This window comes from Trifolium pratense, linkage group LG4 (genome assembly GCF_020283565.1).
Source record: "Trifolium pratense cultivar HEN17-A07 linkage group LG4, ARS_RC_1.1, whole genome shotgun sequence".
Lineage (NCBI taxonomy): Eukaryota > Viridiplantae > Streptophyta > Magnoliopsida > Fabales > Fabaceae > Trifolium > Trifolium pratense.
In genome coordinates this window covers 22,181,047-22,207,111 of record NC_060062.1, presented here as the reverse complement: position 1 = coordinate 22,207,111, position 26,065 = coordinate 22,181,047, and the positions used below count along the sequence as shown (strand labels likewise).

Sequence of the window (26,065 nt, the reverse complement as noted above, 5' to 3'; positions counted from 1 at the left end):
TCAAACTGATAGAGTACATCGATGTAATACAAATTCAAATTTGCTAAAAATAAAAAGGATGAATCTGCAAACAAACTCACAGCATCCATGTTAATAGCATAAAACGACAAATTACATAAGCCTACATATATGACTATATTGAAGTGTCTGGAATGTCCATGCCCCCAGATCTGCAGCGTTGATGACACAAAAGTCGACATTGGATAGATTTGTACTTGATCGGATCTAATCCTTCAACCTGAAACAAATGAACACCGCACAAAGACGGGAAAACAAAATACACCGCACAGAGACGACACAACTGAATACACCGCACAAGGACGGGATAACAAATAACACAAAACCAAACAAATATGTGAAAAATCACACTTATTTAATAACGAGAAAGGAAAAACAATTTGGAGGGGTGATTTTAGGTCAAGATTTGACCTGAAATCACCCCTCTTTAATAAACTAAGAAGAAGAAAAAAGGTGACGGCTAGGGTTAGAACTTAGGAGATGAGAGAAAAAGAGATTAGAAAATTATTCTTTGGAATTCTTCCGACATTGGAATATAAGGGTATCATTTAAAAGTAGTTAAATGTGATCTTGAAATTTAAAATTAAAAAAGTTCAAAAATGTCAAAGAATTTTATACGGAAACCCACTAGTATAGTTGAAGTTGAAATTGTGTTCCCACTTCCCATTGAAATGCTTAACTAGTTTTTCGAAAGTCAATGGGAAAGAGGATGTGATGTCAGTCACTTTCAACGCCATCATGCAAGTTGACAATATGAATATCCATCATAAATTGATTGGAGTAATAGACATCCCAACATAGGAATTATCTGCTAAATTGACATTAAGAATTAAATAGAGAGAACAAAAATTAATAATAAATACTAAATAATTAAATAAACAAACTAATTTCATAGATTAATGAATCATAGATTTATTTTGTCTTTTTCTATATCAGATATTCTATGCGTGCAATTGCAGAGACTAATCACTCGAGTTTTATAAAACTCAAATGAGCGACAAACTCTCACTAAGAATTTTAACGCCGCAAAGCCTAAGCCAGAACCCAAACCCAAAACCGTGGTTAAGTTAGAAGAAATTCGCACCATCTCATCTAAGAGTTGTTGGGTAATTGAAGATTTGTTTTAAGATATTAGTAATATCAAATATCTATTTAACGGTATCCAAGATCGTTTAGATGAGACGATGGGTGTGTATGCTAGCTTATTCAAGTTACTGGATTCAATTTTGGGCATGCAACAGGATAATCAGGTTCCAACCGATGACTTCCACCACGTCAAGGTGACACTCTACCGCTGAGTTATACCCCTTCCCTTGTCCCTGTCGAGAAAAAAAATTTAAAATTTTTAGGAAGAGTTTGTCACGCATTTGAATCTCACAAGGATCGAAAGATTAGTCTCAGCAATTAAGCGAGTATTCTACAAAAATAGTACTCTTAATTTGGTGGCTTAATCTAACAATAATACAAACACATCCATTTTCTTCTTTCATATTCTTTTTCCCATCCTCAAACTTTCCTTTCCCTCAATCCAATGGAACTGAGATTCATCTTCTCACTTTCCTTCTTGTTACTATCTTCAACATCATTCATAACAGAATCAAAGTGTAACAAAGGTTGTAACTTAGCTCTAGCTTCTTACACCTTAACTAATAATGATGTCAACCTCACATATATTTCAAACATTATGAAATCTAATGTTCTTAGAAAACCACAAGACATCATCATCACCAACAACAAAAGCAAAAGCAAAAGAGTCAATGTTCCTTTCCCTTGTGATTGTATCAATGGAGAGTTTCTTGCTCATACTTTTGTATATCAGTTTCAGCCAGGTGAAACATATACATCAGTTGCAGAAGATGATTTTTCCAATTTGACAACTGATGTGTGGCTGCAAAACTTCAACATTTATAGACCAACAAATATTCCTGATTTTGGAATGATTAATGTTTCTGTTAATTGTTCTTGTGGGAACAGAAAGGTTTCTAAGGATTATGGTTTGTTTATCACATATCCACTTAGAAGTGAGGATACTTTGGAGTCTATTGCAAAGGATACCGAGATTGAGGCTGGTTTGTTGCAGAGGTATAACCCTGGTGTGAATTTCAGCCAAGGAAGTGGTCTTGTTTTTATTCCAGGGAAAGGTTAGATTTTTATTTTGCTGCTATTGTTTTGATCTTTTTGTATGAACTTATAATACAACTTTTGTAACTTAATCTGATGTTGGTTTATGAAACAGTACTCATTGTTGGATATCTTGATAGCTGATTTTAGATTTTGCCAATAAGTATTTCTAGGACTGAGTGTGTTTAGTATATGATGCACGGACACTAACATGTCGACGCCAATAATAATTTGAAAAATTAACATAATTCAATGTAATCATAGTGTCGGTGTCGTGACCGTGTTGGACACCGACACTGTCAATAGGTTGAATGTCTTAATGGCAAATTCAAATGCTATGCATTTGTAACTGTTATTTTGACAATAGTAACTACTATTAATTAGTATATATTGTATAATAAATGTAGATATGACAGCTACAGATTTATTGGGCTGATTCAAATGTAATTACATTGTATTTATATGAGACTTCTCCTAGAGGAGAAGATACAGTTTTCAGATCAATACTTCCATGAGTCTAACATTCTTTAAGTTTAACATGGTATCAGTCTAGGTTACGATCCAAAATCTAGTCTGAGTTCTTTAGCAGTGTCTTTCACTCTTAGTCAAGAATCTCGGTATTTTATTTCTTTCCTGGTTATTCCTTTTTCAAACCAGATTGTCATCTTGCGTGTTCAATTTTCTTCGATTCAATGTCGATAGAGAAACATGATGTTTTCATGGTCCGCCTTAATGGCAAAAACTATTCATCTTGGGAATTCCAGTTCTCATTATATGTCCAAGGAAAAGATTTGTGGGGTCATGTTGATGACACAACTCCTGCCCCCGACAAAGACAAAGATAAGGATGCACATGCCAAATGGAAAACTAAAGATGCTCAGGTCATGACCTGGATCACCAGTTCGGTTGATCCCAACATTGTTCTGAACCTTCGCCCTTACAAGACTGCAGCAACAATGTGGGCTTACTTGAAGAAAATCTACGGACAGAACAATGCAGCCCGTAGATTCCAGCTTGAGTATGACATAGCTAATTTTAAACAGGATAGTCTCTCTATATCTGATTTTTACTCTCAATTCATGAATCTTTGGGCTGAATACACTGATATAGTTTATTCAAATTTGAGTGCTGGTGAACTAAGTGCAGTACAAACAGTTCATGACACTACGAAACGAGATCAGTTTCTTATGAAATTGAGATATGACTTTGAAGGTATGCGCTCTAGTCTAATGCATAGAGACCCAATACCCTCATTGGATGCGTGTCTCAATGACCTGTTACGTGAAGAACAACGCCTTCTTACACAATCCATCCTTGAAGAACAAAAAGCATCTACTGTTCCAGTGGCATATGTTGCACAAGGGAGGTCAAGAAACCACGAGATGAGCACTATTCAATGTTTTTGTTGCAAGCGCTCTGGACATTATGCCTCTAACTGTCCAAACAAATTCTGCAATTATTGCAAAAAGGATGGACACATTATTAAGGAGTGTCCAACAAGGCCACCGAAGCGCAATGCAAAAGCCTTTGCAACTTCAGTTGATTCATCAATTCCTACTGCTGTCCAACAAAATACTCCTGCTGCTGTCCAGACTTTGACCCCTGAAATGGTTCAACAAATGATCATTTCAGCATTCTCTGCTTTGGGATTCTCAGGTAAATCATGTTCACCCTGGTACTTTGATTCCGGGGCTTCCAACCACATGACCAATAATACTCAATTTCTTAATAATATCACCAAATATTCTGGAAATCTCAAGATACATACTGCTGATGGCAATCAATTGCCTATCACAGCAACCGGTGATATTTCTTCAACTCTAAACAATGTTTTTGTCTCTCCTGGTCTTACTAGTAATCTCATTTCTGTTGGACAGTTAGTTGACAATAATTGTAAAGTACAATTCTCAAAATCTGGTTGTCTTGTGCAGGATCAACAATCAGGGATGACAATCGCGAAGGGGCCTAAAGTCGGACGTCTCTTTCCACTCAATTTACATTTGTCTCCAAGTCTTTCTTTACCTTCTGTTTTGTGCAATTCTGCAACTGTTGATTATCAACTGTGGCATAAGCGTCTTGGACACCCAAACTTCAATGTGCTTCATGACATGCTAAAATCTGGTTTTCTAGGAAATAAACACACTCCGTCTCTTGATATTATTCGTTTTGATTGCACTCCTTGTAAGCTTGGCAAAAGTAAAATCCTTCCCTTTCCAACACATCAACCGAATGTAACAAAACCTTTTGATATCATCCATAGTGATGTATGGGGAGTGACACCGATTATATCTCATGCTAATTACAAATATTTTGTAACTTTTATTGATGATTATAGTCGTTTTACATGGGTGTATTTTTTGCGCTCAAAAGATGAAGTTTTTTCTACTTTCAAATTTTTTAATGCTTATGTTGAAACCCAATTTTCATCTAAAATCAAAATTCTTCGCTCTGATAATGGGGGAGAATATACATCAAATTCTTTTCAAGAGTTCTTGCAATCTAATGGAATTATATCTCAAAGATCATGTCCCTCAACTCCCCAACAAAATGGGGTAGCTGAAAGAAAAAATCGCCATTTGCTTGATGTTGTTCGCACACTTTTTCTAGAGTCTCATGTGCCACCACGATTCTGGTGTGAAGCCCTATCTACTGCAGTTCATCTTATAAACAGTTTGTCATCCCCGTCATTAAATAATGAATCTCCCTTTAGTCGGTTATTTGAAAAGCCGCCAGATTACTCAACTCTCCGTGTCTTCGGTTGTGTGTGTTATGTCCATCTTCCTCCACAAGAACGCACCAAACTCAGTGCACAATCTGTTGAATGTGCTTTTCTTGGATATTCTTCTCATCAAAAGGGCTTTTTATGTTATGATCCTAATAATCGTCGAATTCGGGTGTCTAGAAATGTAATTTTTCAGGAAAATAAATATTTTTTTGCAACACATCATGACACTCCTTCTACGGTTTCTGTTTTACCATTTTTTTCTAACTCTATTATAAGTCAGTCATCCTCTAAGCCCCTTTTGACCTACCAAAGACGACGTGTTGTCACTCAAAATCAACCAGCTGAATTCCACGGGCCCCCTCAAGATAGTTCCTTGACTGCTGATCCAATACAAGAACCAGAACCAGAACTTGAACTTTTACGACGCAGCTCACGCATTCGTAAGCCCCCAGAAAAGTATGGTTTCTCTAATCCCTTATCCTTGACAGCAACATTATCTAGTGTTTCTATTCCTTCTTCTTATAAACAGGCAATGGAGCATGTTTGTTGGCAAACCGCTATTGAAAATGAACTTCTGGCCTTGGAAGAAAATCAGACATGGGACATAGTGCCTTGTCCTCCGTATGTTAAACCTTTGGGTAGCAAATTTGTGTTTTCAATAAAGCTGCGTCCAGATGGATCAATAGATCGTTACAAGGCTCGTCTTGTAGTTCTTGGAAATAAGCAAGAATATGGACTAGACTATGACGAGACTTTTGCCCCGGTCGCCAAGATGACTAGTGTGCGCACTATTCTTGCTCTTGCTGCATCCCAGTCTTGGCCACTACATCAAATGGATGTGAAAAATGCATTCCTACACGGTGATCTTAAGGAAGAAGTTTACATCAAACTTCCCAATGGTATGCCCACATCTTCCTCTAATACTGTTTGCAAATTAAAACGCTCTTTATATGGTTTGAAACAGGCACCAAGAGTATGGTTTGAAAAGTTCCGATCCACACTACTTGGTTTTTCATTCATTCAAAGTCAATATGATCCATCACTTTTCCTACAAAGGACTCCTAAAGGCATTGTGGTGCTTCTGGTTTATGTGGACGATATAGTGGTGACGGGTTCTGATCAAGAGGGCATCTCTAAAATTAGAGAATTGTTGCATTCATCTTTTCACATGAAAGAGTTGGGCCGCCTTACTTACTTCTTGGGTTTGGAGGTACATTATCAATCTGAAGGCATTTTTTTAAATCAACAAAAGTATATTAAGGATCTTGTGCAACTTGCTGGACTCACAGATTCAAACACTGTTGACACTCCCATGGAAGTTAATGTTAAATATCGTCGAGATGAAGGTGAACTTCTTGATGATCCAACTCTTTATCGCAAGTTGGTTGGTAGTCTCATTTATGTAACAATTACCCGCCCAGATATTTCTTTCGCTGTGCACACTGTAAGTAGGTTCATGCAAGCACCACGACATTTACATTTTTCAGCAGTGCAGCGTATCATTAAGTACCTCCTTGGCACTTCAAGACGTGGTTTGTTTTTTCCTAATGATTCGACACTCCAACTTCAAGCATATAGTGATGCTGATTGGGCTGGTTGTCCAGACACAAGGAAGTCTACTACTGGCTGGTGTATGTTCCTAGGAAATGCTGCTATTTCTTGGAAGTGTAAGAAACAAGATTCAGTTTCAAAGTCATCCACTGAAGCAGAATATCGTGCAATGTCTGCTGCTTGTTCTGAAATAGTATGGTTGCGCGGTCTTCTAACAGAACTTGGATTCTCTCAAGCACAACCAACTTCATTGCATGCTGACAATACTAGTGCTATACAAATTGCAGCAAATCCAGTTTATCATGAACGAACAAAGCACATCGAGGTTGATTGTCACTCTATCCGAGAAGCCTATGATCGCAGAATCATCAATCTACCACATGTCTCCACATCAGATCAGACAGCTGACATCTTTACTAAATCATTGACACGTCAGCGACACAATTTTTTGGTTAGCAAATTGATGCTAGTTAATTTACCAGCATCAATTTGAGGGGGGATGTCAATAGGTTGAATGTCTTAATGGCAAATTCAAATGCTATGCATTTGTAACTGTTATTTTGACAATAGTAACTACTATTAATTAGTATATATTGTATAATAAATGTAGATATGACAGCTACAGATTTATTGGGCTGATTCAAATGTAATTACATTGTATTTATATGAGACTTCTCCTAGAGGAGAAGATACAGTTTTCAGATCAATACTTCCATGAGTCTAACATTCTTTAAGTTTAACAGACACGTGGCTCATAGGTACTGACAAGTGGGTAGGGACGAACGAGCCGAGCGAGTGAGACTGTAAAGTCTAATAAATGGAACTACAATTGGTCTGCAGTCGAATATGCAGACACAATTGGCTGAACTTCGTTACCAAACATCGTTTGCCTATTGTTTGCGATTCTAACAGAATGGGATGGTATCTGCTGAATCTTTAGCAAAGCTTAACTAATGAGCATTATGATTTAAGCCTATAATATAGAATGAAGCTGCATCATCTAAATTTGTTTCTACTCACTGTGAATCTTGAAATACTTGCCTCAAAATTTTTGTCCTTTCACTTTACAGATCAAAATGGAAGCTATATGCCCCTTCACTCGAGGTATAAATTCTAACCTTATTGTCCATATTAACTTACATAAAGTTTCGTTATTTTTTTCCTTATCTGAAAAAAGTACATTATAATAAGTTTTCATTTTCCCTTGCAGCACAATAGGTATGATCTTCAAACTCCCTCAGAAAGATATTTGATTATTGTCTTCACTGAAATTTGATATCAATATCAATCCCAAAGTAAAGATATCCTCAAAATTATAATGCCAATGCTATTTTCATCTCAATTTATAGGAATTGTGGCTATTGTTGGAATATCTGTTGGAGTACTAGCAGGACTTTTATTATTGTCAATTTGTGTTTATATTAAATATTACCTAAAGAAAAAGGCATGGAAGAAGAAAAATTTGATCTTGGATGATCCCAACATGAACTCAGATCAAACTGGTACTCACATCACAGGCATTATAGTGGAAAACTCACTAGAGTTTTCATACGAAGAACTATCCGTTGCTACAAATAACTTCAGTGAGGATAATAAAATTGGTGAAGGTGGTTTTGGAGAAGTCTTTTATGCCGAGCTGAGAGGACAGGTTTGTCTTCTATGCATGATCTTAGTTACATTACATGTATATGTTCTTGAAATAAGTTTGCATATTCTTTCTATCTTATTATAACTGTTGGAGACGTAGGCACAATTGGTCCCGAACTTGGTTATCAGACATCGTGAAATCATTGTTCTAACAATAACACATATAGGACATGTATGCAATTGTTACTGCTATATAACCTTTCATAATGTTTATATTTTGGTAGTATTAAATAAGCCGTCTCCAATTATACAGATAGCCGCTGTCAAGAAGATGAAGATGAAAGCAACAAAAGAATTTAATGCTGAATTGAAAGTCTTAACTCGTGTTCATCACTTGAACCTGGTAATTACATTACTGATTTTTAATATTATATTTTATTTTCATATTTTTTATCTACCTATTTGTGACCATGTAGGTAAGGCTGATTGGATATTGTGTTGAAGGTTTTCTCTTCCTTGTCTATGAATACATTGACAATGGAAACTTAAGTCAAAATCTTCGCGATTTAGGTGAGATTTACATAAGGGAAATATCTATTTTAAGTAATGGCGCACCAATGTGAATATGTGATTGTGATAACTTAGTAGTTTTCTGATCAAATCAAAATGTTACCAGAGAGAGAACCTTTGCCATGGTCTACAAGGATGCAAATCGCTCTTGATTCAGCTCGAGGTCTTGAATATATTCACGAGCATACCGTGCGTGTATATCCATCGCGACATAAAGTCAGAAAATATTTTATTAGACAAAAACTTTCGTGCAAAGGTAGAAGTTACATTTTGGAATATTGTTTTAACAGTTTTTCTTATTGGGATCAAGATGTGAGATCCTTCATCGTTCCTTTTGCATTGCAGGTTGCAGATTTTGGATTATCCAAACTTGCTGATGTTGAAAATTCAACTTCATCTGCTATAGTTGCGGAGGGTACATTCGGTTACATGCCACCTGAGTATGATGAATTCTTAATCTTTCCACTGGATAGCAAACTTTTCTTTTTCGTAGAATTTGCGATATTTGGAGAATTTAGAAACAAAGAACCTGGCTTGTTTGAGGCCAATCGATGGATATGAGTCTGTTTAGATAAACTTATCAATAAGTACTTACTGAAAAATAAATTTCACTAAAATGAATAATATAAACTCATTTTTATTAGAAAGTTTTTCATAAGGTAGAAACTAATCTAAACTCAAATTATGTGTTTAGCTCCTTTGTCTCTTTCTGATGATTACATAAGTTACATTCCCTTATCAACAGATATGCGCATGGTGGTATCGCTCTTTCTACAAAAATAGATGTCTATGCATTTGGAGTTGTTCTATATGAACTAATTTCTGCTAATCAAGCTGTAATCAATGATGGTCCTGAAGTAAAAGGCCTCGTAGCTTTGGTAATTCTCATGTATTATCTTCAATTAGTATCCTAATAATTTTATATAAAGAGAATGTTTGTTATGATACAAAATAGTATGAAATTTACTTACATAAATAATTAAGACGACGAATGACATATTTCCCTTTCTTGTTTGTTGAAGTTTTTTTGTTGATTCTTTTGACAGTTTGACGAGGTGTTTGATCATGAACCGAATCCGACAGAAGCTCTGAAAAATCTGGTGGATCCTAGACTTGGAGATAACTACTCAATTGATTCAGTTTACAATGTACAAATAATGTGAAGTATTAAATTTTTTGTATGATAATTTATAGTTTCAACATTAATAAAGTTTTGTCCATTTTTCAACATTGTAGATAGCAAAACTAGCCAAAGCATGTACAATGAAGGATCCGCAACTACGTCCAAGCATGAGATCTGTTGTGGTTGCTCTTATGACACTAACTTCTACTACTGAGGATTGGAATATTTCATCAATTTTTGAAAATCCAGCTTTTGTAAATTTAATGTCCGGAAAATAGTAGTACACGAATAAATTATGAGGCATCACCATTTCATTGTTTTATTGCCAAAATCGTAGTAGTACGTACATTTCAAACTAGGAACACGAGTAAAATGTCAAATTGCCCGGTTGTATTCTACTGAGCTTTGACTGATTCCGATTCCTCCACAACCCTTGTAGACCTCAGTAACCTTGATAAATATTCGACTAACTTGCGTTCCGCTGTCTTTTTGCTCGCCTAACCCTCCTTCAGCTGAGGGGAACTCGGTTAACCCTATTTTATTTTAGTTGTAAACAATATTTATAGAGTATTTTTTTTTTGTTTACACCATATAATAAACAAGTCTACTATTGAATTTGTTAAGAGTCTCACATTAGTTGCGAGATGACCTGAATATATGTTTATAAAGTAGAGGCAATCCTCACCTTACAAACCGATTTTGTAAGGTTGAGTTAGGCCTAACTCTCAATTTCAAGAGAATTAAATGCAATAACAATTTTGTGTAAGATGCAAGACTTATTTACTTTTTCATATTATATAAAGGCATAAAGTAAACTGAATATATAGTTGAAGTTTTGTCCCTTTTCAAAGCTTAAGATAGTTTTTCAAAGGTCAAAGGCAAAGTTTTTCAAAGGGAAAAGGCAACTTGGATGTGATGTGGGTCCATTTCCAGACCAACATGGCAAGTTATCAACATGATTGTCCATGTATTATTCATAACACCCAATTTCTTATTCTGTGTTCCTATTGTACAATCATGAAACCAATCAAATTCAGATTATTACTTCTACTCTTGTTACTGGCCTTTACTGCAGAATCATACTGCACCAAAACTTGTGACGTAGCTTTAGCTTCCTACAATATACAAATAGGTTCAAACTTAACATATATTTCATCCATCATGATATCCAAGGTTGTTTCAGAACCTGAAGATATTTTCAGCTACAACAAGGACACATTACAAAGCCCAAATAGTCTCCTAGGCGATTCGAGAGTGAATGTTCCCTTCACTTGTGATTGCATCAATAATGAGTTTCTTGGTCACACTTTTCTATATGAGCTTCACCAAGGAGATACCTATGCTTCAATTGCTGCATTCACTTTTAGCAATTTGACTAATGAGGAGGGGATGCAAAGATTCAACGTTTATAGTCCAGATAATATTCCTGTTGATGGAACTCTTAATGTTACTGTTAACTGTTCATGTGGGAATAGAGAGGTTTCTAAGGATTATGGTTTGTTCATCACATACCCTCTTACTTCTAAGGACACTTTGGAGTCTATTGCAAAGGATACCAAACTTGATGCTGAGTTGCTTCAGAGGTACAACCCTGGCGTGAATTTCAGCCAAGGAACTGGTCTTGTTTTTATTCCAGGAAAAGGTTCAGCTTTTATTTTTCTGTCAATGTTTGTCTTTTTGTATAAACTCATAATGGTGATTTTGTAGTTGCTCTGATGTTGGTTCATGAAAGAGTGTTCAGATTTTAGATTTTGCTAATAGTATATCTAGGCCTGAATCGGAGATTTAGAACCAACACTTCAGATTGAAGACATATTTGGTGTACGACACGTCTCATTGTGATTGGTGTCTGACACGGAAACAGCACTATCACTCGTTACATTCTATGAATTGTAACTTCATAAATTATTACCCTGTTGAAATGATACTGTCATATCCGGTGCCCTTGTCGGTGCTTCATAAGTATAGAATGTAGTCGCCTCTTTTTATTTTGTTTCTACTTACTGTGAATTTTGAAATACTTGACTCATAATTTTTGTACTTTCACTTTGCAGACATAAATGGAAGTTATTTGCCCTTTCACTCCAAGTATATATTCTAACCTTATTGTCCATGTTAACTACATAAAGTTTAATTATGTTTTCATTCTATTAGAAAACATTATCATAAATTTTCATTTTCCCTTGCAGTACAGTAGGTTCGATCTTCTAACTCCCTCAGAAAGTTGGTTATTAATTTGATTATTGTCTTCAATGAAGTTTGATATCAATATCCTCAAAATTATAATGCAAATGTTATTTAAATCTAATGTATAGTTTCTACATGAGCATGTCTAGGAAGCGGAGCTATTGCCGGAATATCTGTTGGAGTACTAGCAGGGATTTTACTATCGTCGTTTGGTGTGTATGTTAAATATTACCTAAAGAAGAAAGCATGGAAGAAAAATTTGACCTTAGATGATTCCAAGATGATGAACTCAGCTCAAATTGGTACCGAAATCACAGGCCTTTTGGTGGAAAAATCACAAGAGTTTTCATACAAAGAACTTTCCATTGCCACAAATAAGTTCAGCATGTCTAATAAAATCGGTGAAGGCGGTTTTGGAGAAGTCTTCTATGCAGAGCTGAGAGGCCAGGTTTGTTGGCCTATGCATGATATCAACTTACATAAAGTTTGCATATCCTTTCTATTTTATTATAATACATGTAGGACGTATCCAGATTGGGTGCAGTCGGCACCCATGACTACATGCAGTTAGTGAGTTTGTGGCCGTCCCAAGAGCTCAGAGCTGCTGACTGCAGCATGACTTCATAATGTTTATATTTTGGTATTAAATAAGTTCTTTCCAATTCAACAGAAAGCCGCAATCAAGAAGATGAGGATGAAAGCATCCAAGGAATTTTGTGCTGAATTGAAAGTCTTAACTTGTGTTCATCACTTGAACCTAGTAATTAATTGTCTATTAGTAAATATGAATTTTGTTTTCGAAACAAGAATTGAAAAGAAAAAGTTCTAATCTACATATTTGTGACCATGTAGGTAGGTTTGATTGGATATTGTGTTGAAGGTTTTCTCTTCCTTGTCTATGAATACATTGACAATGGAAACTTAAGTCAAAATCTCCGCGATTCAGGTGAGATGAACACAAGTAAAATATCTATTTTAAGTAATATGTGCAGTGTACTCAGGTGAATATGTGATTGTAATGACTTAGTAAGTCTCTGGTCAAATCAAAATTTTGCAGAAAGAGAATCTTTGACGTGGTCTACAAGGATGCAAATCGCGCTGGATTCAGCTAGAGCTCTTGAATATATTCATGAACATACCGTACATGGATATATCCATCGCGACATAAAGTCAGAAAATATTTTACTAGACAAAAGGTTTCGTGCAAAGGTACAAGTTATAATTCGGAATATTTTATGTACCGTTTTTCTTCTTGGGATTATGATGTGAGATCGTTCTTAATTTCTTTTGCATTGCAGGTTACAGATTTTGGATTATCCAAGTTTGCTGACGTTGAAAATTCAACTTCATCTAATAAGATCGTGCAGGGTACATTCGGTTACATGCCACCAGAGTATGATAATGAATTGTTTCTCTCTTCAATGGAAACTCAACATTCGGTTACTTTTCAAAAATTCAATTTTGATGATTCCGTTTCTAATCTACAGATACGCGCGTGGTGGTGTTGCTCCTTCTCCAAAAATCGATGTCTATGCCTTTGGAGTTGTTCTATATGAACTTATTTCTGCTAAACAAGCTGTAATCCGTGATGGACCTGAAGTAAAAGGCCTTGTAGCTTTGGTGATTCTCGTTTATTATTTTCAGTTGGTATCCTAATAATTTTACATAAAGAGAAATGATGTTTGTTAAGATACCAATGAAATTTGTTTACATAAATAATTAACAATAATGACATGGTTCTGAACTGGACCTATGCTTGCCAATGTGTCCGGTCCAGTTCAGACTTTCAAAATAGCATTTTTGGCCCCTAATTTTCACAAACTTGCGATTTTGGCCCCCTAACTTTAACCTCTTTTGCAAAAGGATAACTCACATGTCGCGCTAGCACATGTGGCAAGTGACTCACATGCCACGTCAGCATGTCTTGCCACGTGGACAAAGACTCACATGCCATGTCAACATGGTGGCATGTGAGTCATTGCCCATGTGAAAGCTATGTTGACGTGGTATGTGAGTCATTTGTCACATGTCGTTGAATTGTTTAGGGTGCCAAAATCGAGAGTTTGTAAAAGTTAGGGGGTCCAAATTGCAAGTTATTGAAAGTTACGGGGGCCAAAAGTGCAATTTAGCCAAAGAGAAATTATGTTTGTTAAGATACAAAATAGTAGGAAATTTACTTACATAACTAATTAAGAAGACTGAAGTTATTTTGTTGATATTTTTGACAGTTTGATGAAGTGTTTGATCATGAAACAAATCCGACAGAAGCTCTGAAAAATCTGGTGGATCCTAGACTTGGAGATAACTACTCAGTTGATTCAGTTTGCAATGTACAAATAATGTGAAGTATTAAAAAATTTGTATGATAATAAATAGCTTTAACATTAATAAAGTTTTGTCCATTTTTCAACATTGCAGATAGCAAAACTAGCCAAAGCATGTACAATGAAGGATCCACAATTTCGTCCAAGCATGAGATCTGTTGTGGTTGCTCTTACGACACTAACTTCTACTACTGAGGATTGGAATGTTTCATCTTTTTTTGAAAATCCAGCTTTTGTAAATTTAATGTCCGGAAAATAGTAGTACACGATTAAATGATGTTGCAGTCATCTCACCATTTAACTGTTTTGTTGCCAAAATCGTAGTACATTTATAATTAGGAACACGAGTAAAATGTCAAATTGTCTAGTTGTATTCTAATGAGCTTTGACTGATTCCGATTCCTCCACAACCCTCGTAGATCTCAGTAGCCATGATAAATATTCGACTAATTAACTCACATTCAGCTGTCTCTTTGCTCGCCTAACCCTCTTTCGGCCGAGGGGAAATCGGTTAACCCTAAATTCGAGTGCTTGCTGATTTCAGCTAAAAGGTTATTTATTTTTAGGTATAAACAATAGTATAGAATAAACAAGTAGTTAATGTGATTTTGAAACAAGTACGTAGTATATATCATGCACAAGCTTGTTTTCATCATATAATAAATAAGTTTTACTATTGGATTAAATGTAATATGATGTGACTTATTGATCTGATATTTTAAAACAATTTTGTGTATGATGCAAGACTTGTTTACTTTTGCATATTAGACAAAAGCATAAAGAAAACTGAGACTGTAGTTGAATTTTTGTTCCCATTCAAAGCTTAAGATAGTGTTTCAAAGGTCAAAGGCAACGTGCTTGTGATATGGGTCCATTTCCAGACCAACATGCCAAGTTACCAACATGATTTCCATGTATTATTCATAATACCCAAATTCTTATTCCTGTGTTGGAGTCTATTCCTAAATTTGTGAAGGTTAATGTTACTGTTAACTGTTCATTTGGGAATAGAGAGGTTTCCAAGGATTAAGGTTTGTTCATCACATACCCTCTTTATTCTAAGGGCACTTTGGAGTCTATTGCAAAAGATATCAAGCTGAATGCTGAGTTGCTTAAGAGGTACAATTTCAGCCAAGGAAGAGGTTCCATTTTTATAACAGGAAAAGGTTCAATTTTATTTCTTTGATGTTGGTTTATGAAAGATTTAGATTTTGCTAATAGTATATCTAGGACTGAATTGGATATTTAGTACCTAACACTTCAGGTGGAAGATGTTTTGTGTACAACAACAAAAAAAGAGTTTATATCTTATAAATCATCCATGTTAAATTTTTTAAAAAAAACCTAAAATAGAAGACTTATAGATATTGCTCCATAATTTCAAAGGGTGATAATCATTTTGCAAATGCAAATATTTCTTGCGACCTCATACTTGATAAATAAATATTTTTTAATTACCCAACCTTCGCTCTTATTTTAATAACACTCATGAGTCAAAGTCAACGTAGAACATTTCCATGTTGACTAATATGTCCTGCCGGCCTCCATAGGAATCAAAAAATAAATAAACTTTTCGTACTTACATATATGGATTTATCTACATAAACTAAAACATATATATCACACATAATGTGGTATGTATAATAATAATCGACCAGTATTCGTGAGAATAACTCAGTTGTTACTTATTAGGGATATTATAATGTACAAGAGTCAAAGTTGAGTATGAGATTTTCACTTATTCACGTTTAAGGATGAAATTCTGGTCATTGGCTACTTTGACAAAAATAATAATTGATCAGGTGATATGTTTAAATTTCATGAATAGAGTGAGTTAGTACACAAATATACTCACTGAATTTTGCAAATAAATATAAAGTCACACCAAAAGCTTGGTCGTTTTCATATTTGCATGTGATGTGATCGTCTATCTCTCTAGCTATACATATGGAATCAAAATCATCAAGATTAACAGTTTTCTTGTGTATTATGTTCATAAATAGTTCCGAATCAATGTGTTTCAGTGGCTGTGACTTAGCTCTAGCTTCCTACTATATAAGGATTATGGTTTGTTCATCACATATCCACTTAGAAGGGAGGACACTTTGGAGTCCATTGCAAATGATACCGAACTTGATGCCGAGTTGCTGCAGAGTTACAACCCTGGTGTGAATTTTAGTCAAGGAACTGGTCTTGTTTTTATTCCAGGGAAAGGTTAGATTTTTACTTTTCTGTCATGGTTTGGTTTGGTTTTCTGATGGTGGAAATTTTGTGCTTGTTATGGATTTGGTTTTTCTGTCATGTTATGGATATTATTCTGTTGATCAAATATTTTGATTTTAGTAAAAAGAAAAAAAATGGTCTTAACCTTCGGTTTCCTAAGGGAAACGGGCTAAAAGGTTAGTAAAGTCTGACAAAAAATTATTTCAACGAAGATTTAAACTCAAATTCTCCCAAATACTTGGTTAATATTGTAGCCTATGTTGATGAAAAATGCATTAAGTAATGTTTGTTTATTGATTGTCATGGTTGATTATTTTGTTCTTTTATTTTATTTTTTCTTGGTTTAAATTTTGCAGATGAAAATGGAGTTTGTTGGATATTTGAATTGGCTTAATTTTGCTAAAACAAATATACTAACAAGATGTTGGAAAACATGTTACAACATCCTTTTTGCTGAAGGAAATCTCGCGCATTTATGAGAGCATCTGCTATTTATGGAAATCCACTTAAAGAGCACGCTTAATGGAGATTTGATCTGATCAGGAGTTTAAGGATAAGACAAACTTAATGGAATAGCTGGATGACTTATCCTATCATATAAAGTCCTTTAAACACTTTTGGAAAGTCTTGATATATCCTTAATGAAGATTGAAAAAGTATCAGATCATCCTTTATGATTCTCAAGGAGCGTCTGAGCATTTGTGAAGAAAGAGGAGCGTGCCTAATCATTATATATACGAAGACCAAGCTCAAGAATACATATCTCATTGAAAAGTATTAGTTACACATATTGAGTCTTTGTTGAGTCTTTTATTATTTGATTGTAATTCTTGCTTGTGGATTCTATAACACGAGTTAAGAAGTGAGTTTATTATTTTAAGGTTACTCCTAAGCTTTGAAGTACGGAGTTTACCGTGTGTGATTCACTTGAAGCTTTTAAGCAAAAGTGAAGTAGTGTCTTGGTAAGTTGTTGCCACATCATTCCCAACATTGTATAAACAACACAGGTTGTGTTGTGTGAGTGGAAGTGAGATGGGATCTCATGTCTAGGAGTTCCTAGGCAGAAGTTGCATGAGTAGTGTCGAGGTTATAAGGCGTAAACCAGGGGTTTGCTGGAGGTCTTAGTTTAAGGCGTAAATCCTAGGGTTTGCTGGAGGTCTTAGTAACTAGAGCTATTAGTGGATTTCCTTCCTGGATTGGTATCCCCCATAGTAGGCAGTTGGCTGAACTGGGTTAACAATTACTTGTGCACCTTATTTATTTTCTGTCAGTATTTTATATGTTATGTAAGATGTGCCAACAATAGAAACAACATTATTCATAAAGTAGTTGTTGGGACATCTTCGGTAACATCATTCTAGTGATACCAGAATTTCAATTGGCATCAGAGCAGGCACCCTGTTCTGTTATTTTGGGTGAGCTCCAGGGAAGTACTTTCTGGTATAATGGATAAAGAAGGAGGGTCATTGTCTAAACCCCCTTTACTGACAGGTCCTGAGAACTATGACTATTGGAAATCTCGTATGGAGGCTTTCATAAAATCAATTGACAGCAGGACATGGAAGGCTGTGATGCGTGGATGGGAACCACCAATGGTTCTTGACAAGGATGGCAAGAAAACTGATGTAAAGAAGCCAGCTGACGAATGGACAAAAGATGAGGATGATCTAGCACTTGGCAACTCCAAAGCCTTGTATGCAATTTTCAATGGTGTGGATGCTAACATGTTCAGGCTTGTCAAGAGATGTACTACTGCTAAGCATGCCTGGGAAATTCTGAGAAAAGCTCATGAAGGAACATCTAAAGTAAAGCTATCTAAGCTTCAGATGCTTAAAACCAATTTTGAGAATCTCAGAATGAAGGAGGAGGAAAGCATTCATGACTTTCAAATGAATGTGCTTGACTTTGCAAATTCGTTTGATGTACTTGGAAAACCTATCTCAGATGAGGAGCTAGTTGGAAAAATACTCAGATCTTTGCCTAAAAGATTTGATATGAAGGTGACAGCCATTGAGGAGGCTCATTATCTTTCAAGTCTAAATTTAGATGAACTCATAGGATCACTCCAAACCTATGAAATTGGCTTGAGCAGGAGGAATGAAAAGAAAGATAAGAATCTAGCATTTTCTTCAAAAAGTGTTGCTGATAACTTACAAATTGAATCTGAAGGAGAAGAAAGCTTAGCTGAGTCTATGGCTATGCTTGGGAAACAGTTCAACAAGTTGATGAAGAAAGTGGACCAAAGGCACAAGTCAAATGGTCGATTCAACAACAACAAACAGTCCAGCTTTCAGAAAAAGACAAATGAAGATGAAAGAGGAGTAAGATGCCATGAATGTGAAGGTTTTGGCCATATCAGAACAGAATGTCCAACCTTTCTAAAAAGGCAAAAGAAAAGCCTTGTGGTTTCATGGTCTGATACAGATTCAGAGGAAGAAGAATCTGCTAAATTTGTTAATGCATTAACAGGAGTTTGTGTATCTGACTCAGAATCATGTGATGATGAGGTAACTTATGAAGAACTAGCTGCTACTTACAAAGATCTTCATAATAGAAGCATAGAGGTTTGCAAAGCATTGGAGAAACAAAAGAAAATCAATGGCAAACTACAAGCTGAAAAAATTGAATTACTCACAAACATTGAAAATCTCAACATTAAGGTTGAAGATCAGAGTAGTCAAATTCATCAGTTGCTACTGGAGAAATCCAATCTCCTAGGTAAAATTGCTGAACAAGGTGAAGAAGTGACCAGGCTAAATACTGACTTGGATCAAGTCACAAAAGTGGCTAAAATGATGACCAAAGGTACTGATGACTTTGAAGAAATGTTACAAAAACAAAACTATGGGAAACCTAAGCCCATTGGTTTTGAACATGAAATAGTAAAGCAGCAGATGAAGTTCAACAATGCCACCATACATACTCCAATCAACAACACGTTTGTGTCAGGAGGATTGTCGCAACAATCTATGGGACATCCTATGCCCAGGTTCTATAACTGGACATGTCATCATTGTGGAAGGAAAGGACATATTAGGCCTTTCTGCTATAGGCTGCATGGATATCCAAGAAAAGTTCATCAAGAATTTCATACTCCTGCCTTCTCTAATGTTACAACAAGAAAGGAATGGAGAGAAAAGAAGAAGATCACAGGTCTAATAGCTCATACATCCTTGAGAGCTTCCTCAAGAGAAACCTGGTACTTTGATAGTGGGTGTTCTAGACATATGACAGGTGTTGAACACTACCTTGAAGATCTGAAGTCATATGCTACCAGTTTTGTGACCTTTGGAGATGGAGCCAAAGGAGAGATTAAGGGAGTTGGTAAACTTGCAAACTATGGCTTACCAAAGCTAGATAATGTGTTGCTTGTAAAAGGGCTTAAAGCAAATCTAATCAGCATAACCCAACTTTGTGATCAAGGCATGAAAGTAAACTTTACAAAAACTGAATGTCTAGTTACAAATGAGCAAGGAGAGCTGTTGATGAAAGGAGTAAGGTCAAGAGACAACTGTTATCTTTGGATCCCTAAAGAAGAAGACAATTTATCCACATGTTTTATTAGCAAAGAAGATGAGGTAAAGTTGTGGCACCAAAAACTTGGCCACCTGCACCTTAAGGGCATGAAAAAGGCAATAGCTAAATAGGCAATCAGAGGTCTTCCTAAGCTCAAAATAGAGGAAGGAAGCATATGTGGAGAATGCCAAATAGGGAAGCAGATAAAGATGTCACATCCAAAGTTGCAACATCTTACCACAACAAGGGTGCTAGAATTGCTGCACATAGACCTTATGGGGCCAATACAAGTGGAGAGCCTTGGAGAAAAAAAGCAAAAAAAAGGAGACCCTGAAGAGGAAGATGGAGTCATCCTGTGACTCAGATTATGATGCTGCTGAAGATGTTGCTATCATCTCATCTCCCAACCCTAAGAAGGCTACTGCAAAGAAGGCTCCTCAAGGTGTTGAAGAAGCCCCCTGTGACAACATTTCCTTCCATCGTGCTGCCTTTGCACTGAGATGGGACTACATTTACCAAAGGAGATTGGCTGTTGAAAGGGAACTGACCAAAGATGCTCTCAAATGTCAAGACATTTTTGACTACATCAAGGAAGCTGGTCTGATGAAGACAGTTTGTGATTTCAGTCCCTGCTATGAGCTGCTGGTGAAAGAATTTCTTGTGAACATCCCTGAAGAATGTGATAACCCACTAAGCAAGGACTATCACAAAGTTTTTGTCAGAGGTAAATGTGTCAATTTTTCTCCTGTTGTCATCAATAATTACTTAGGTAGGTCTATAGAACCTAAGGCTGAATTAGAGGTTGCCAATGATGTTGTAAGTGCTGAGATAACTGCTGGTAAGGTTAAGGTCTGGCCCACAAAGAAGCTGATACCCACTAGTAAATTGAATGTCAAGTATGCCATCCTCAATAGGATAGGGTCAACTAATTGGGTACCAACTAAGCATGCAACCAATGTTGCTACAAACCTGGGTAGATTTATATATGCTGTAGGAACCAAGTTTGACTATGACTATGGGACCTTTATTTTTGATCAAACCATTAAGCATATTAGATCAACAGCTGTGAAGATGCCAATAGCATTTCCATCTTTACTATGTGGAATCATCTTGGCCCAATATCCAGATATTAAGATTGTGACTGACACGCCTAAGAAGAGGGAATCAGGCTTTACTTTTCATCACAAACTATTTGGTAATCACAATGTTACTGATCATGTTGGGACATCTGCTGCTGGAGCTGGTGTTATGACCAAAAAGGAGATTATTGCTGGTTTGAAAATTCAATGTCAGGACATTGATAAACAGCAGGCTGAGCTTGAGGCGAGGAAGAAAGTGTTCTTGAAGATGATTGAAGGATTGGAAGCTGATGAAATACCTGTCAAAGCTAGTGCAAATATGGCTGCTATAGGTGATCAAAACAATGCAGATGAGGATGAAGATTATGATACTGCTACAGATGAGGATGAAGCTTCTGATAGCAGTGATGATGAATGATTTTGTAACCTTTTTACTGTTTTTACTGTACTTTGTTATTTGGTTTGTGGGTGTTTGTGCCCTGGATTTTAGCACCTTTTGAGTGCATGGTCTGTACTTTGTTTAAATTCTGCACTTTGGATACTTTACTTTCCTGTTTTGGCACATTTTGTGGCTAAAAAGGGGGAGTAGCATTTTGGTTTGTTTGTTTCTGCTACATGTTGTTGTGTCTTTTGTTATGACATGTTTTAAGTAGCAGTAAGCAAGTATTCAGGGGGAGTAAAAATTTTACCCTGAGATGATGCACAAGCTGATGAAGTCAGGGGGAGTTTGCTGCTGAATGGATGCTGCCCTGATTGGACGAACATGTGCTAGAAGATGTGCTCCCATATGTCACAACACCTTTGATGACATATGACATATGATATAATTTTTGCTCTGATACCACGTTTTATTTTGCTCGAGGCTAATTGATGATAACTCCGCTGCTGCTGCCTCTGATGCATATATTTTTCACCTATGTGAAATTTTGTTTAAATGATGCTCTAACATTCCTTCTTTTGTGTGACCATGGTGATTTGAAGGATTGCGCTTTTTAATCTCTCAAAGGTAATGGCCTGAAATTGTTTTAGCCAAAAATTGCCAAAGGGGGAGATTGTTGGATATTTGAATTGGCTTAATTTTACTAAAACAAATATACTAACAAGATGTTGGAAAACATGTTACAACATCCTTTTTGCTGAAGGAAATCTCGCGCATTTATGAGAGCATCTGCTATTTATGGAAATCCACTTAAAGAGCACGCTTAATGGAGATTTGATCTGATCAGGAGTTTAAGGATAAGACAAACTTAATGGAATAGCTGGATGACTTATCCTATCATATAAAGTCCTTTAAACACTTTTGGAAAGTCTTGATATATCCTTAATGAAGATTGAAAAAGTATCAGATCATCCTTTATGATTCTCAAGGAGCGTCTGAGCATTTGTGAAGAAAGAGGAGCGTGCCTAATCATTATATATACGAAGACCAAGCTCAAGAATACATATCTCATTGAAAAGTATTAGTTACACATATTGAGTCTTTGTTGAGTCTTTTATTATTTGATTGTAATTCTTGCTTGTGGATTCTATAACACGAGTTAAGAAGTGAGTTTATTATTTTAAGGTTACTCCTAAGCTTTGAAGTACGGAGTTTACCGTGTGTGATTCACTTGAAGCTTTTAAGAAAAAGTGAAGTAGTGTCTTGGTAAGTTGTTGCCACATCATTCCCAACATTGTATAAACAACACAGGTTGTGTTGTGTGAGTGGAAGTGAGATGGGATCTCATGTCTAGGAGTTCCTAGGCAGAAGTTGCATGAGTAGTGTCGAGGTTATAAGGCGTAAACCAGGGGTTTGCTGGAGGTCTTAGTTTAAGGCGTAAATCCTAGGGTTTGCTGGAGGTCTTAGTAACTAGAGCTATTAGTGGATTTCCTTCCTGGATTGGTATCCCCCATAGTAGGCAGTTGGCTGAACTGGGTTAACAATTACTTGTGCACCTTATTTATTTTCTGTCAGTATTTTATATGTTATGTAAGATGTGCCAACAATAGAAACAACATTATTCATAAAGTAGTTGTTGGGACATCTTCGGTAACATCATTCTAGTGATACCAGAATTTCAGAGTTTATGTTCCCTTGCCTTCTAGGTAAGTTTTATTCTGTTGCCCTTCATAGTTAGTGGTCACAAAAACGAAAATTCATTTATGTTTGATAGCATTATTATTTATTTATATTTGATACCATTATTATTTATTTTCCCTCTTGCAGAGAAGCAGGTTTGGCCTTCAAACTTATCAGATAATTAGCTATACACAGATAATCATGTTCACAAACATATGAGCTTAAATTTCTATCTATATATGCAGGTCGTTTAGCAAGAAGTTTAGTTACTGCTGGAATATCGGTTGGAGGAATATGCATGCTTCTGTTATTATCAATTTGTATATATGCTCGATACTTTCGAAAGAAGAATGGAGAGGAATCTAATTTTCCACCAAATGATTCTATGGCACCTTCAACTAAAGATGGTATAGTATATGAACAAAGTGCTCCAATATTCATGTATTGAACTTGAAACTAGTCTCCTGCTTAATTATTTTATACCTCTCACAGTTGATAAAGATATCAATGGTGATACTGGCTCCAAATTCATTTTGTTGGACAAATCACCAGAGTTTTCGTACGAAGAACTAGCCAATGCTACAGATAACTTCAGTTTGGCTAACAAAATTGGTCAAGGTGGTTTTGGTGAGGTCTACTATGGAGAGCTGAAAGGCCAGGTATCATAGCATTGTTGGTTTTACTTTGCATTGATCATTTGAAACAAAAGTTGCATATGGTGTCGGCTCAATGTTAAGAGTATGGCATTACATAGCCTTAAGGGATAAAGTTCAAATTCCCTCTGAGGTGGTTGTAAAATGATTATTAATACATATGTTCTCTTATTAAGTAAGCTCTCTTCAATTACACAGAAAATTGCAATCAAGAAGATGAAGATGCAAGCAACAAGAGAATTTCTTTCTGAACTGAAAGTCTTGACAAGTGTTCATCACTGGAACCTGGTAAATTTTCAAACATAATATTAAAACATGTTTTATATCACAGAAATTTTGTAATCTATATTTATCAAATTTTATGTCCATATAGGTACACTTGATAGGATATTGTGTCGAGGGATATCTATTCCTTGTCTATGAATACATGGAAAATCGAAACTTAAGCCAACATCTACATAATTCAGGTCACATATAAACACATGATGAAGAGTATCGATTTTCATAGATGTTTCATTAATATGAATACTGTTTGCAGCGAAAGAACCGATGCCATGGTCTACCAGGTTGCAAATTTCTCTGGATGTAGCAAGAGGACTCGAGTATATTCATGATCATTCAGTGCCTGTATATATCCATCGCGACATAAAATCAGAAAATATTTTATTAAATGAAAACTTAACTGGCAAGGTATAGGTCTATGCCTCAATATTTTGTGAAATCTTCTCAGTTCTTACTATTTTTGTTCTTGAGGTAGATCATATATTATTCTTATTACAGATTGCAGATTTCGGATTAACCAAGCTGACTGATATTGCAAGTTCAACAGATAACACTGATCATGTGGCAGGCACATTCGGTTACATGCCTCCCGAGTATGATTAATTCTACTTCTCATTTTATGGGGTTAAGTCTATCTTAATCTTAGGCCTCATTCTTAGGATATAGAAATTGCAGTTTTGAAATCAAAGAGCCATTGCTTAGTTTCTTTCGAAGGACATAACGTCTTTCCCCTGAATGCACATTATTCTCAGTAGTAATGAAATGTAAAAACTAGTTCACTACCTTAGTTTAATTCTACCATTAACTTTTGTGCAGAAATGCATACGGACATATTTCTCGCAAGATAGATGTATATGCTTTCGGAGTTGTTCTTTATGAACTAATTTCTGCTAAAGCAGCTGTGATCAAGATCGATAAAAACGAGTTCAAGAGCCTTGAGATTAGGACTAATGAATCTGTTGATGAATACAAGAGCCTTGTAGCTTTGGTAATTGATTTTTAATTCTCAATTAATAACCTTATTAAATGTTATACATGGCTAATTACTACCTATATGTTCATATTTTTTATTTTAAAACTTCTGTTATGTATATGGCAGTTTGATGAAGTTATTGATGAAGAAGGAAATCCTATAGAAGAAGGTCTAAGAAAACTGGTTGATCCGAGGCTAGGAGATAACTATTCAATTGATTCCATAAAAAAGGTATACTATTTATGAATCATAACATTTTTGTGTTTCTAGTTTCAGTATCATTCAAGATATACCTATTTTTCCACTTGCAGATGACACAGCTTGCCAAGACTTGCACGAACCGAGATCCGAAACAACGTCCAAGAATGAGAGCTGTTGTGGTTTCTCTTATGAAACTAAATTCTTCAATTGATGATAGAAGTATGATAGTTAGTGAAGCATTGAGTCCCACCATGGAGCATGATGTCTAAAATTGAAATTCCACTGTGAAACTTAATACTATTCTGTGCACTGGTTGTAAATTTATTTCAAGACAAGAACAAAACGAAAATACTCAAAATGTGTATACATGATTTGTTTATAATTACAAAGAAAGGGTGGAACCAAATTGCATGTCATATGGTTGGTCTAGACCATCTTTGATAAGTTACTTCACTTAATATTTTTATGTCCCACATTGGATAGAATATAACACTATCAAGTGTATATAAGTGTTTGACATACTAGACTGTTCGCTGAGTTGGGTAGCGCCAGCCAAGGTTTTAAATTGCGGTTTGCATCCGCAATTGCGGCCGCAATATTGCTGATGCGCCAGCCAAGGTTTTAAATTGCGGTCTGCATCTGTGTATTTTAAGTACATTTGCCTGCCTGCTCCAAGTTGAAAGTTGGACCAATGAGACTTGGGCGAAGGTTTGGGTCTCTCGTTTCCTAGACAAGAGGGCACTGCGTTAGGCTGGTTTCACAGAGCAGCGAACACCTCTGGCTCCCAACAGTGGAGGGATAACAGAGGCTGCTGCACTACCAGCCCACTAAGCCTGGTGGGCCTAGCCTTTGGATGGTCATCATTTTTTGAAA

General features: G+C 36.0%; 1 protein-coding gene and 1 pseudogene across 4 annotated transcripts; both read left to right on the top strand.

The window, feature by feature from the left end:
* The first annotated feature begins 1,529 nt into the window (after nucleotides 1-1,529).
* On the top strand, nucleotides 1,530-25,617 carry LOC123920652 (annotated as a pseudogene).
* Nucleotides 10,475-14,612, top strand: LOC123920649 (chitin elicitor receptor kinase 1-like). 4 transcript variants are annotated; one of them, XM_045972941.1, is made up of 11 exons: nucleotides 10,475-11,337; nucleotides 11,750-11,783; nucleotides 11,885-11,892; nucleotides 12,032-12,330; nucleotides 12,553-12,642; nucleotides 12,735-12,828; nucleotides 12,940-13,091; nucleotides 13,181-13,275; nucleotides 13,370-13,502; nucleotides 14,111-14,212; nucleotides 14,301-14,612. In XM_045972941.1, exons 1-11 carry the CDS (start codon nucleotides 10,611-10,613, stop codon nucleotides 14,463-14,465), a joined length of 1,899 nt encoding a protein of 632 aa, XP_045828897.1. In that variant the 5' UTR covers nucleotides 10,475-10,610; the 3' UTR covers nucleotides 14,466-14,612. The 4 variants fall into 4 exon arrangements, with proteins under 4 accessions (XP_045828897.1, XP_045828899.1, XP_045828898.1 ...); XM_045972943.1 differs by having other exon boundaries at nucleotides 14,111-14,223; nucleotides 14,301-14,388; XM_045972944.1 differs by having other exon boundaries at nucleotides 11,169-11,278; nucleotides 14,301-14,574.
* Nucleotides 25,618-26,065: the final 448 nt, after the last annotated feature.

Coding starts and splice junctions, on each gene's coding strand:
- LOC123920649 (XM_045972941.1), top strand. CDS start 10,611: ATGTGGGTCCATTTCCAGACCAACATGGCAAGTTATCAACATGATTGT. Junction 12,643..12,734: donor GTGTTCATCACTTGAACCTA/GTAATTAATTGT, acceptor GTGACCATGTAG/GTAGGTTTGATTGGATATTG. Junction 12,829..12,939: donor TCAAAATCTCCGCGATTCAG/GTGAGATGAACA, acceptor AAAATTTTGCAG/AAAGAGAATCTTTGACGTGG.